Source organism: Euwallacea fornicatus, chromosome 12 (assembly GCF_040115645.1).
Source record: "Euwallacea fornicatus isolate EFF26 chromosome 12, ASM4011564v1, whole genome shotgun sequence".
In the NCBI taxonomy this organism is placed as follows: Eukaryota; Metazoa; Arthropoda; class Insecta; order Coleoptera; family Curculionidae; genus Euwallacea; species Euwallacea fornicatus.
Window position 1 is genome coordinate 5159061 of NC_089552.1, and position 12172 is coordinate 5171232.

The window sequence follows — 12172 nt, forward strand, 5'->3', positions numbered from 1 at the left end:
TATTTTATATTTTTATTATTATAGACAAAATGGGCTATGTATAACGTTTATTATTCTAAAAATCAGATTTACCTATCTTTATACTTAGAATCTGGCTCATTTCTACATATTACACTAATTCGTCTATCTTTAAATATTTTCTCGTCTTTAAATATACTATTTTCGTTACTTAAAATTTCGTGTGTATATTCAAATCTTGCAACAGCTTTCATAATATACAAGGACCTTCTTTTCAAAAGGACATCTGCATATAAATCTTTATTCTTATCCTGGACCAATCTCATAATGCTGTCAGTCAAAAGACTCAATCCTGCTATTGTGTCCCCACAGAACTGGAAAGAAAATAGGATTTATGAAAGGAAAAATTTGTACAGTAATAGATAGTATAATAGAGACTTTATAATAAAATTAATTAAACAGCCTAAAATGAAAAAACCTAAAAACAAGTGCACCATTCAGTGTCTAGTGTCAATCACCAGATCAGATTTGTAAGGTTATGTTGGAACCAGTTCAAGCCATCGTGTTTGATGTTCTGCATTTAGCGAATTAAATAAAATAGCTAATTTAATAGCAGATATTATGGCAATTTCCGGAATCAAACGGAAACGGGTGTCCAAGAAGTCGAAGCAATCATGGCGTAAACACAGCAAAGTTGGTGATATTGAGGAATTCCTTGAGGAACAACGAGAAGATGAAAGACTTGGGGGTCCTTTGGACACTGTCGCTAACGATGAGCTGTTTGTCATTGATTCAAAACCTGCGGAGACTGAAGTTACTACTCGCCAAAGCCGGAAATTAAAGGCCACAAGACCCTTAAAGTGTTTCAGAGCATTACAGCCCTACACTAATGTTCCTGACCCTATCAAGAAGAGAAACAGAGTAAGAACGCCCGAGGAGCGAAAAAACGCTTTAGTTAAAGATAAAATTTTGAAAAATAAAGAGAAAGGTATTCTCAAGGCTAAGGAAATCAATGCAATAGCAGAACGGAGGTTATATGAAATTAAACAAGAGCAAAAGGAAAAGAGAGGAGAATTTACAAAAGATATATGGGGTATACAAGAAAGCACCACAATACAAGGTGATCCTTGGGCAGAACCTAACACAAAAGTACACAACTTAAGAAACACCGGTGTCCCAGTTAAAAGAGTTATAAACGAACCCAAGAAAAAGAAAAGTTGTTTGCCAGCTGTTGAGCTGCCCCATCCTGGAATGTCCTATAATCCATCATATAGAGATCATCAAAATTTGTTGAAAGCTATAGCAGATGAGGAAATGAAAGTTATCAAAGTAGAAGAACATTTAAAAAGGTTTGTAATATTTATATTTTCTTTTGCTAATAATATCTGGCTCACATAATGCATTGCTAACAATTCTATTTTAGAGTAACTGGGAATATGTTTAGAAAAGTTGCACAAACTCAAAAACAAGGAGAATGGCTTGTTGAAATGTCTGAAGGAATGCCATCTGATACCAACAAGGAACTAGAGATAAAAAAAGAAGTGGATGATTTAGATCACATTAGTGTTAATCCTCCAGTGCAAAATAAAAAGAAATCCTTAAAACAGCGCAGGAAACAAAAAGAACAGTTGGAACTTGAAAAACAATTAAAGGCTAAAAAGTTGGAAAAAAAAAAAGTTGGAGATATACATACAATAAAAGTTCTAGAAAAGAAACTTGAAAAGCAAGAAAAATTTCAAGAGAAATTGAGGGAACTTAGAAAAGCCCGTAAAGAGCAAAAGAAACTTAAACCAAAAATTCTAAGCTCCACCAAATTTGAGGATCCAGGATTGGACTTCCAGATAGGTCAAGATATATCTGGTAACCTTCGGGCTATAAAGAAGGAAGGAAATTTATTATCTGACAGGTATTAATTCCATCAGTAACTTTTAATACTTACTCATACAAGAATATTCAATTGTTCATTAACAAATTTATTTTATTGCAGATTCAAAAGCTTCCAAAAACGTAATATTTTAGAACCTTCACAGAGGGCACACCATAAAAAACCTAAACTTAAAAAGTATACCAAACCTGGCCATAAAGAGGACTGGGAAAAAACTGTAGCAAGAAGTAGTAATACTTTAGGAAGGAAATAAGTTATCTCATGTTTTAAGCAAATAAAAATAAAAACCTCTTAAAATAGTATAAGATATTTGATTTCAGAGATTAAATCTATTAAAAAAATCTACCCCTGGTTTACCAAAATCAAATTGTTCTAACAGATCACTTACCCTGACAGCATCAATATGAGGTTTTATCCATCCTTTTTTGTCTAAATCCAGAATATGAACATATTTGATTGGAGATACCTCAGGGGGAAATGCTATATTTCGTACCCTGTCTAATATTTTATTATTTGCCTCATTCCAATTCATTCTTTCAGTTTCTCTATAACCGTGAATAGCCTAAAACATTATCATACTGCTTGATCTCTATTAGCATCTCTCCTGTATCCTCACATCATCCCAGTGGTCAAATTCATAATGTAGTTTTTTCATGTATGGATCCAATTCATTCATCAAACTAGTTTCCTCACTTTCAGATAGAAAATCATAATGTACAGTCATTGTTTCTACTAAATCTTGTGCCAGTTTCTGATTTTGAAGCAACTTGTCACACAAGGAGAAATATGAAGGCACCTCAAATGTTACTAATAATATTAAACACACTGCATCATGTAGGTATTAAAACTATAGCATTGATACTTACAAGATTGTGATATCTCACCTTTTGTGGTTAGAAGTCTTAAGCTTAAGTTCTGGCATGTCTGTGTTACCCTCATATGAGGTTTAATAATGCATTTTATGCATAACATGATATTCCAATTATTTAAAATGAATATTTGTGTGAAGAAAATGAGAAGCAAGATTGCATGAGAAGTGTCTAGGTTATCATTACTTAGGAAAAAAACTGAAGGTTCGTTGAATAGGTATGTAACTTATGATTTATTGCTCTTATCAGATTCCTGGTTTAGGTGGTTTTCGTACGTTTTCGTTCCCAATTCTTTCAATTTGCAAAGAGAATAAAAATAATTTTACATAAAAGTTTTAAAATCTTTGTTTGTTTATATATTTTGACATTGACTTCTGTCACAGGAAACAATGAGGGTTGTTACTGCACATCATTTCATTTTTAATTATTTATGAGAATAAATTATTTGTAATAATAATTTCAAGTACCTGTAATTGTTACTTTCGACAGTTAAATCGTTAACATTACAACGCCGATAATGAAAAATAATGTAATGTACCCATTCATATCGAATAGAAACAACCAGATATAATTACAGAACAATTAGGACGTCACTATGTTAGTACAACAAATTCATAATTAACTAGGTTAAAGGTCTAAATCCATTTCACTGTAATTGAATAGGTTAAAGGTCTAAATCTACCCTTAACGATATCTAGAGATACAAAGTAGTATATAAGACACAAATGCAGAGTTCGAGTGAGAGTCCGAGAAAAGCAGTTAAGAAAGAAGTGACTAAGAAACGAAAATCAACCTTGTTCGTGCCTAACAGAAATTTACAACCTGTGTTCGTAATCTTGTACCTTCGAGTTTGTTAAATAAAGGTGTTTTACTGAATTCACGTTTAGTTTCCCCCCTGTCACACTACAAAATTGGTGTCAGAAGTGGGATAGTGATTTGTTCATTCGACTACGTTACCATAATACTCCTCGAGAAGAGTAAGGTACATACGTAATCAAATCCAAGCGTGTCAGTGGGTACGCGAATATAACATCCAGACGACATTCTCTACAAGATCTCCGAACCGAAAGACAGGAAGATCACCGACGAACACTACCAGACTCTCCAAGCTAATTCCAGAAATCCACCCAGCGGGTAATTCGACTCTTCAACCGATACAAAATCTACGACCTAATGCAACCATCAATTTTTATGTAAGTTAAAATTGTCCTAAAATCTTATTGTAAACTTCACTTTTGGTATCTTTCTGCATTGTCAAGTCTCTGTAGTGTGACAGGGTGGAAACTAAACGCGAATTCAGTAAAACACCTTTATTTAACAAACTCGAAGGTACAAGATTACGAACACAGGTTGTAAATTTCTGTTAGCACGAACAAAGTCGATTTTCGTTTCTTAGTTGCTTCTTTCTTAACTGCTTTTTTCGAATTCTAACTCTTGCGTTTGTGTCTTCTTATATACTATTTCGTATCTCTAGATATCGTTAAGGGTAGATTTAGACCTTTAACCTATTTAATTACAGTGAAATGGATTTAGACCTTTGGCCTCGTTAATTATGAATTTGTTGTACTAACATAGTGACGTCCTAATTGTTCTGTAATTATGTCTGGTTGTTTCCATTCGATATGAGTGGGTACATTACATCTCTACGCTACATCATGACTCTTAATCCAAGTTCTTCTAACTCTTCTAACCCTCAAACTATCTCGATAGAAATGGCCGAGCGAATGCTCACTAAATTCGACGGAGAAAGAAACAAACTCTACGAATTTGCAGATAACTGTTCTTTAGCTATGTCATTAGTTAAACCAGACCAAAAAGCTATTCTCTTCACGATCATAAAATCAAAATTAACCGGTAAAGCCAGAATCCTCATAAAAAATCGTATATTCGAAAATTGGTCTACACTAAAACAATATCTTTTCGATGCATACTCTGACAAAAGGACTCAAGGTCAATGGCAACTTGAATTACACTCATGTAACCAAAATACCAACGAAGACGTAATTTCTTTTGCAAACAAAGTCGAAAACTGCTATATTAAATTATTAGGCACTTTAGACGAAACTGCTAGTGAAGGTCATCGTCAAGGGTACACCGAACTTCTCCAAAAACAAGCACTCAGCGTGTTTCTGGCAGGACTAAATCGCGATATTGCATTAATTGTCAAGGCTGGAAATCCTACATCACTAGAAGATGCTATCCAATTAGCCTTAAACGAAGAAAAGGAAATTAAATCTTTAAAAGAAATATCCAGGTACCAAAATGTCAATAATTCAAATACTCGCCATTGCTTTCAGTGTAACCGAAGTGGGCATACGACCCAAAATTGTCGTTACAGGATAACGAATTCAAACATCCCTAATACACCTAGAAATCAAGTTCCTCAACAGACAATTAATCAAAAACCATAATTCCAAAACTCCCTCTTCCAACTCCCTCCGAATCCAAACCGAACGTTCAATCATTGTTAGGGACTCTAAGTTATTGGTTTTTTTGTTTCTATTTATTTTTATTATTGTTAATGTTAGGTTTATTGTATACTGTCATTTATTCCCTTAAGTTACGCCTATGTACTGCGATACTTATTCGGAGAATACCATCTGGGTGCCAGACCACATGGCCCATCAGGCCAAAGCTAAGGATACGCTTTGGTTGGGGAATGTGCTACTAGTCGAAGAAGCTTTCTCTATAGGGACTATTGCTTTGATGGTCAATTTGTTGGACCCGCAATATTCCCAGAAAAGCGATTAGTATAGATATTCCCCAGATGGCCACGAGTTATGAGATTCGTTGTAACCATAGCTTATAATGGTTCTTGGTGGTGGTGCGCCCCTGGTTGGAATTCTTCGGGGTTAGTACTTAAGGGATAATCGGAGCAATTTTCGCTCTCTTTTCTGCTCTTCCTGTTGTCTTGTCGGGTGAAAGCTACGTCGGTGACGGGATGTGATCCGAATCATATCGTGTAACCCGCCCAATAAGCATTCTCCCTATTCTTCGTTACTGTTAAGGGTGTTCCTTCGATAAATGAAACACGACAAAGACAATTTGTTTTATGTAAAAATGGACTGTATTGACTATGCACTTATCTTAAAAGAATGTAAGAATCTTGGTCTAAGTAACGAAGAATAGGGAGAATGCTTATTGGGCGGGTACACGATATGATGCGGATCACATCCCGTCACCGACGTAGCTTTCACCCGACGAGACCACAGGAAGAGCAGAAAAAAAGAGGAGAGAAAATTGCTCCGATTATCCCTTAAGTACTAACCCCGAAGAATTCCAACCAGGGGCGCACCACCACCAAGAACCATTATAAGCTATGGCTACAACGAATCCCATAACTCGTGGCCATCTGGGGAATATCTATACTAATCGCTTTTCTGGGAATATTGCGGGTCCAACAAATTGACCATCAAAGCAATAGTCCCTATAGAGAAAGATTCTTCGACTAGTAGCACATTCCCCAACCAAAGCGTATCCTTAGCTTTGGCCTGATGGGCCATGTGGTCTGGCACCCAGATGGTATTCTCCGAATAAGTATCGCAGTACATAGGCGTAACTTAAGGGAGTAAATGACAGTATACAATAAACCTAACATTAACAACAATAAAAAATAAATAGAAAACAAAAAACCAATAACTTAGAGTCCCTAACATGCCCCCGGCCTTGAAGCGCTTGCAGCGTCTTCAATGACAGTGTTCGTCGGCAGGGGACATATCTTGCTAAAAGAGCGCTTCACCAAACCACTAGAAGTTCTCAAAGTAGCCACACGATTCACTCCATCCTGGCCAGGGTGTACTGCAACTACTCGTCCCATGCGCCATTTGGAGGGAGGAAGGTTGTCCTCCTTGACAAGCACAAGCACCCCTTCCTGGACGTCCTGCTGCCGTGCCTTCCACTTGACCCTCTGCTGCAGTTCGCTGACATATTCCTTGCTCCAACGCGTCCAAAAGTGCTGTTTGATTTGTTGGATCCTTTGGAATACCGACAACCGATTTGCAGGAATATGCTGTAGGTCTGGGTCGGGCAACTCCGTGAGACTTCTTCCGATCAGGAAGTGAGCGGGTGACAAGGGAGTTAAATCATTGGGATCTTGTGACAAGGGAGATAAAGGACGGGAATTAAGTATTGACTCAATTTGTGCTAGTAGCGTAATGAGATGTTCGAAGGTCAAGTTGGCATTTCCCGCTACTCGTTTTAGGTGGTGCTTTACCGACTTGACACCCGCCTCCCAAAGACCTCCAAAATGAGGCGATTGGGGGGGTATAAAGTGCCATTGCACCCCCTCCTGGGCATATGAATTGGCCAGTTTACTCGATTCTTTAATCAAGAAATGGCCGAGTTCTGCCAATTCTCGATTGGCGCCGACGAAATTCGTGCCGTTATCCGAGTAAACGTGGCTAGGTCGACCACGCCGAGCAACGAACCGACGAAAAGCAAGCAGGAACGACTCGCTGCTAAGATCGGACACCAGTTCCAAGTGTAAAGCCTTCGTCGCAAAGCATATAAATACGCTTACATAGCACTTAGACAACCTTGAGCCGCGACCCCCTTTGTCCCGAATATTGAGTGGACCCATGTAGTCCACTCCCACAAATGCAAATACGCTCCCACCAGTTAAGCGACTTGGCGGGAGGTCACCCATAAGAGGCGCCAAATACTGAGGGTTGAATCGCGAGCAGGTAACGCAATTCCTTACAACGGCCCTAATCAAATTGCGCGCCGCGACAACCCAGTATTTTTCTCTTAGGGATGCGAGCAATAGCTGAGGGCCGGCATGCATCAATCTCCTATGCTCATGTTCGCACAACATCCGCGTCAAACGATGTTTTGGAGACAAAAGCATAGGATGTTTCTTATTGAATTGATAAGCCGAGTTTCGCAACCTTCCCCCTACCCTCATTATGCCTTCACCATCTAGAAAGGGACTCAAACTTAACAACTTATCCTTAGGGTGCAAGGCGACACCCCTGCTGAGGCAATCGAGCTCGACTGGAAAGCTACTTCTTTGCGCAGTCTTGACCAACATTTTGATTGCCTCATTTAATTCCGAACTAGATAATGGGGTGCTGACGATGACCCCTTTCGATAACCTTAATCGACAATTGCCAACGAATCGAAGGACGTATGCTACGATGCGACTCAATCGATTGAAGTCAGAGTAGCGCTCGAAGAAGTAGTCCCCTATGGCGACAAAAACAACAACTCTCTTTGGAACTCGGACCTCGGGCACCTCCTTAGGTCCTTCAGACACACTAGGCCAATGACTTTCCCTGGACTGAAGAAAGGAAGGGCCATACCACCAAAGACTAGACTCCATGAGTTCACTGGGAAAGACCCCCCTCGATACCAAGTCGGCCGGGTTTTCCCTAGTGGGGACGTGACGCCACTCACAATCCATTGTAAGCGTTTGGATTTGTGCTATCCGCGCGCTTACGAAGACCTTTAGGTTGCTGGGAGACATTTTTAGCCAACTCAAGACGATGGTTGAGTCTGACCAGCACACCTGCCTAACAAATTGCAATCTAGAGGCCGCCCTTACCTTGCTTATAAGTTTGGCCATGACCAATGCACCGCATAGCTCCAAACGAGGGATAGTCAGGGATTTCAAAGGACTCACCCTGCTTTTGGCGCATAATAACCTCACGGTTATATCGCCGTTTCGATCGATCGATCTGACGTAGACGGCTCCACCATAAGCGTCCTCACTAGCGTCAGAAAAACCGTGCAACTCATGGCACAAAGCATCCACGCATGCAATGTGGCGATCAATGTGAGTTCCATTGAGATTCGGCAACTCACTTCGGAATTTTGTCCAGGCTGTATGCAAATGGGCAGGGACTGATTCATCCCACGACAACCCTTCTTGCCAAAGCCTTTGGATTAGGATTTTTGCGATGATTACAGCCGGACATAGAAGACCCAAGGGGTCGAAGACTTGCGATATACCTGACAAGATGGTGCGCTTTGTCACTTTCACGTTCGTGTCAAAGGCCTGAATTTTGTACGACAAAACGTCTGACGAACAATGCCAAGTTAAACCCAAAATCTTAGCCCTTTCGTCCCCGTGAAAATCTAGCACCTGAAAATCCTCGTTTCCTTGACTCACCGCACGCAATATAGCGGGTTCGTTGGAAAGCCATTTCCGCAATTTGAAACCACCCCCTGCCAATGCAGCGGAAACTCTATGACACATTCTAATTCCTTCCTCAACCGAATTTATTGAGTGAAGGAAGTCGTCAACATAGAATGACGATTTTATCACCGAGGCTACATCAAGTTCACTCTCCTGTGCTACTTGATGTAGACACCTTACGGCTAAAAAGCTGGCACTAGCTTGCCCGTATGTGACGGTGTTCAATTCAAAAACCTCGATAGGATCTGAGGGCGATTCCCTCCAAAATATCCGTTGCAAAGAACGTTGTTTAGGCTCCACAAATACTTGCCTATACATCTTGGCGATATCCGCCGAAACCACAAATCGGAACTCGCGAAAACGAATCAAAATATCAAATAAGTCCGATTGGATCACGGGACCGACCATTTGCAAATCGTTCAGGGATTTCCCTGTTGAAGATGGCATACTACAATCAAATACGACCCTCAATTTAGTGGTGCAACTTTCTGTTTTAATAACAGGGTGATGAGGCATATAGTAGGAGACACGATCATCCTCATCAAGCACCCTAGTCATGTGCCCAAGACTCGAATATTCCCGCATGAAACTGCAATATTCTTCCCTCAAAGCTGAATCCCGGCTGAGCTTACGTTCTAGCGAAAGGAACCTATGGAGAGCTTTCGTCTTTGAATTCCCTAAGTCAGCGACGGGATGCTTTAAAGGGATGGCAACCATGAAACGGCCGTCGACCGAACGCCTATGCGTTCTTTGAAAATGCTCCTCACATTCGAGCTCCTCAGCCGACCAGGCCTTGGTCTCAGAGAAATTATCTTCGACCTCCCAAAATTTTTTCAAATCAAAGTCAATGTTTGAGCCACTTGGCCGCGAATTTGTACTCAAATTGCAAATGGAGTTGATACTACCGGGATTCGCCATTGATCCGGAGACAATCCATCCGAATCTGGTTTTCTGCAAGATGGGATTGTGCGGTCCAAGACTAATTTGACCGACACACAACAACCCATAAAACAATTCGCTGCCAATCAGAAGATCTATAGGGCCAGGTTTGCTAAATTCCGGATCTGCCAACGTGATGTTGGATGGAATATTTAGCCGACTAATATTCACAGGAGCACCAGGAATGAAGCCGGTGATCCTGGGCAAAACTAAACACTTTAAGGAAGACTTATAGCCACTGTGTCGCGCACAAACCTCGATGTGGCAACAGTGTTTCACCTCTGGCGCCTTAGATCCCAATCCCCCGACTATTACTTCGAAATCGCCCAATTTTGTCTTCAGCCTCTTGCATAATGAAGAGGTAATGAAGTTTGACTGACTTCCCGAATCTAAAAGTGCGCGCACCTTTAAGCGCTTACCCTCGGCACTGACAACGTCAACTAGAACGGTGGATAGGAAGACATGATTATCCGAACTAAGTGAAGACAACGAAACCTGATGCTCCAAACTCTCCACTGGTTTGGGGGCATCGTCTTGCACCCTGACGGGTTCAAAGTGCAACAAGGTGTGGTGTTTAGCCGGGCACTTGCTGCAATTTCTCAAGCGACAATCCTTTACAGAGTGACCCGGCTTCAAGCAATTGAAACACACCTTGAGTTGCTTGACCTTGCCGAATCGTTCGTTGGGGGACATAGCCAAAAAACTTGGGCACTTAACTAATGAGTGTTTGGCTTTACACACTCCACAAGAAATATCGCTCCCAACGAAGGTTTTGGCGCTCGTCTTATTAGGTTTGAGTCCTACATTTCGTTCTGGTTTACTATTATTGCCCCTCTGACGATCGATAGCTTCGAGCATGTCCGCCCTGGCGCTCAAAAACTCTCTCAAAGAGTCCCATGAGGGGACCTCTTTGTGGGTGCTCTTCGCCTCCTCCCATTGCCTTTCCGTCACGGGGTCCAGCTTTGTGCTTATGAGGTAGGCTACCAGAACACCCCAATTTTCGGGTTTTTGACCCAGAGCGGTCAGCGCAATTAAGCTCTTACTCACGCTGTCAATTAAACTCCTCAATTTAGGAGCCGATTCTCTATGCATCGATTCCACTTCAACTAGAGTTTTCAAATGGATGTGCACGAGCACCCGCTTATTATCATATCGCTCACTCAAGGTTGTCCAGGCGATATCATAGTTGCCCTCTGATAATTCAAGAGTTCCCAAAACCCGAGACGCTGCGTCACGCAGCGACGCCCGCAAGTAATGAAACTTTTGAATGCGACTCAGCCTATCGTTGTTATGTATTAGACTAAGGTATAGATCTCTGAACCCAAGCCAATCTTTGAAATCGCCAGAGAAAGTTGGCAATGAGATAACCGGCAATTTGATATTATCTAAAGGGCTGGGAGATTCCGCCCCTTGCGAGGTGCCGCCTGCAGTGGACGCATCAACCCTACTGAATTTTTGCAGTAAACCCTTTCCTTTGGCCTTAAGTTCAAAGTATCTATTCTCAAAGTCGTCCCGCTCAACTAATTCGTCGTCGTAATCGTCAGCATGCAGCTCCAACTCACTTTGGATAGTTCCAAACCTCTCGAAAGTACCTTCCAATTTGTCGAGTCTCTCAATTATCTGCCCTATTTTTTCGGCACCTAGACCGCTACTTACATCTAACCTTTCGAGAAATTTGCTGAACATAGTGAGTTGGGCTTTGCACGTTCTCCTAGCCACGTTTAACCCTTTTAGCTCCCCAGCAGATGCCATGATCACAAAATCTCGATACACGCGTCTACCAGGTACGATCTGCTCTAATGCAGGAGCTCACAACAACGGCACGCAATTTGTAGCCACGCCAAGCTTTGTAATATGCGGCTACAAGTCACCGTGTGCGCAAAGGTAAAGGTTAAGCAGTACGGCACACAATTTGTAACCACGCCAAGTCTATATAGAATATGCGGTTACAAAACGCCAACTTTACGATACGAATGATCTAATCACTAGCAAATAGCACAAACGAAAGCAATACGGTTCAAAGGCAATAGGACAAGGACTTACCCACTTCCCAAACAAAGCTCCCTGGCTTCCACGATGATCCGGAAACACCAAGATTTCTTCTTACTTAGCCCCAGACGAACAGCGATTTTGTTTGTTGTTCTGGCACGTGAAGCAACTTCTATCACGCCTACAGAGCAACTTCTCGGTTTTGCACGCGAACAACTTCTATCGCGACACAAACACCGACCGAATGATTTTCCACAAGCCCGAATCCGGCTCGAAGGACCAAAATGTTAAGGGTGTTCCTTCGATAAATGAAACACGACAAAGACAATTTGTTTTATGTAAAAATGGACTGTATTGACTATGCACTTATCTTAAAAGAATGTAAGAATCTTGGTC

The 12172-nt window shown here is 41.1% G+C and overlaps 4 protein-coding genes across 6 annotated transcripts; 2 read left to right on the top strand and 2 right to left on the bottom strand.

Annotated features, from left to right (window-relative positions):
* Positions 1-30: 30 nt before the first annotated feature.
* Positions 31-3866, bottom strand: LOC136342563 (alpha-ketoglutarate-dependent dioxygenase alkB homolog 7, mitochondrial). Of its 3 annotated transcripts, none has more exons than XM_066288501.1 (4): positions 2710-3866; positions 2460-2650; positions 2232-2405; positions 31-332 (listed from the first exon to the last, which is right to left on the bottom strand). In XM_066288501.1, the coding sequence occupies exons 1-4, from the start codon at positions 2813-2815 to the stop codon at positions 69-71; spliced, it is 735 nt and encodes a 244-aa protein (XP_066144598.1). In that variant the 5' UTR covers positions 2816-3866; the 3' UTR covers positions 31-68. The 3 variants fall into 3 exon arrangements, with proteins under 3 accessions (XP_066144598.1, XP_066144600.1, XP_066144599.1); XM_066288503.1 differs by having other exon boundaries at positions 2460-2639; positions 2728-3864; XM_066288502.1 differs by having other exon boundaries at positions 2460-2639; positions 2710-3864.
* LOC136342556 (ribosome biogenesis protein NOP53-like) lies at positions 488-2148 on the top strand. Its single transcript, XM_066288487.1, has 3 exons — positions 488-1307; positions 1382-1864; positions 1946-2148. The coding sequence occupies exons 1-3, from the start codon at positions 580-582 to the stop codon at positions 2094-2096; spliced, it is 1362 nt and encodes a 453-aa protein (XP_066144584.1). The 5' UTR covers positions 488-579; the 3' UTR covers positions 2097-2148.
* Positions 3867-4334: 468 nt separating the features above from the next.
* LOC136342641 (uncharacterized) lies at positions 4335-5055 on the top strand. Its single transcript, XM_066288651.1, has 2 exons — positions 4335-4966; positions 5010-5055. The coding sequence occupies exons 1-2, from the start codon at positions 4335-4337 to the stop codon at positions 5053-5055; spliced, it is 678 nt and encodes a 225-aa protein (XP_066144748.1).
* A 1306-nt stretch (positions 5056-6361) lies between these two features.
* LOC136342642 (uncharacterized) lies at positions 6362-11539 on the bottom strand. Its single transcript, XM_066288653.1, has one exon. The coding sequence runs from the start codon at positions 11537-11539 to the stop codon at positions 6362-6364; it is 5178 nt and encodes a 1725-aa protein (XP_066144750.1).
* Between the last annotated feature and the right edge of the window lie 633 nt (positions 11540-12172).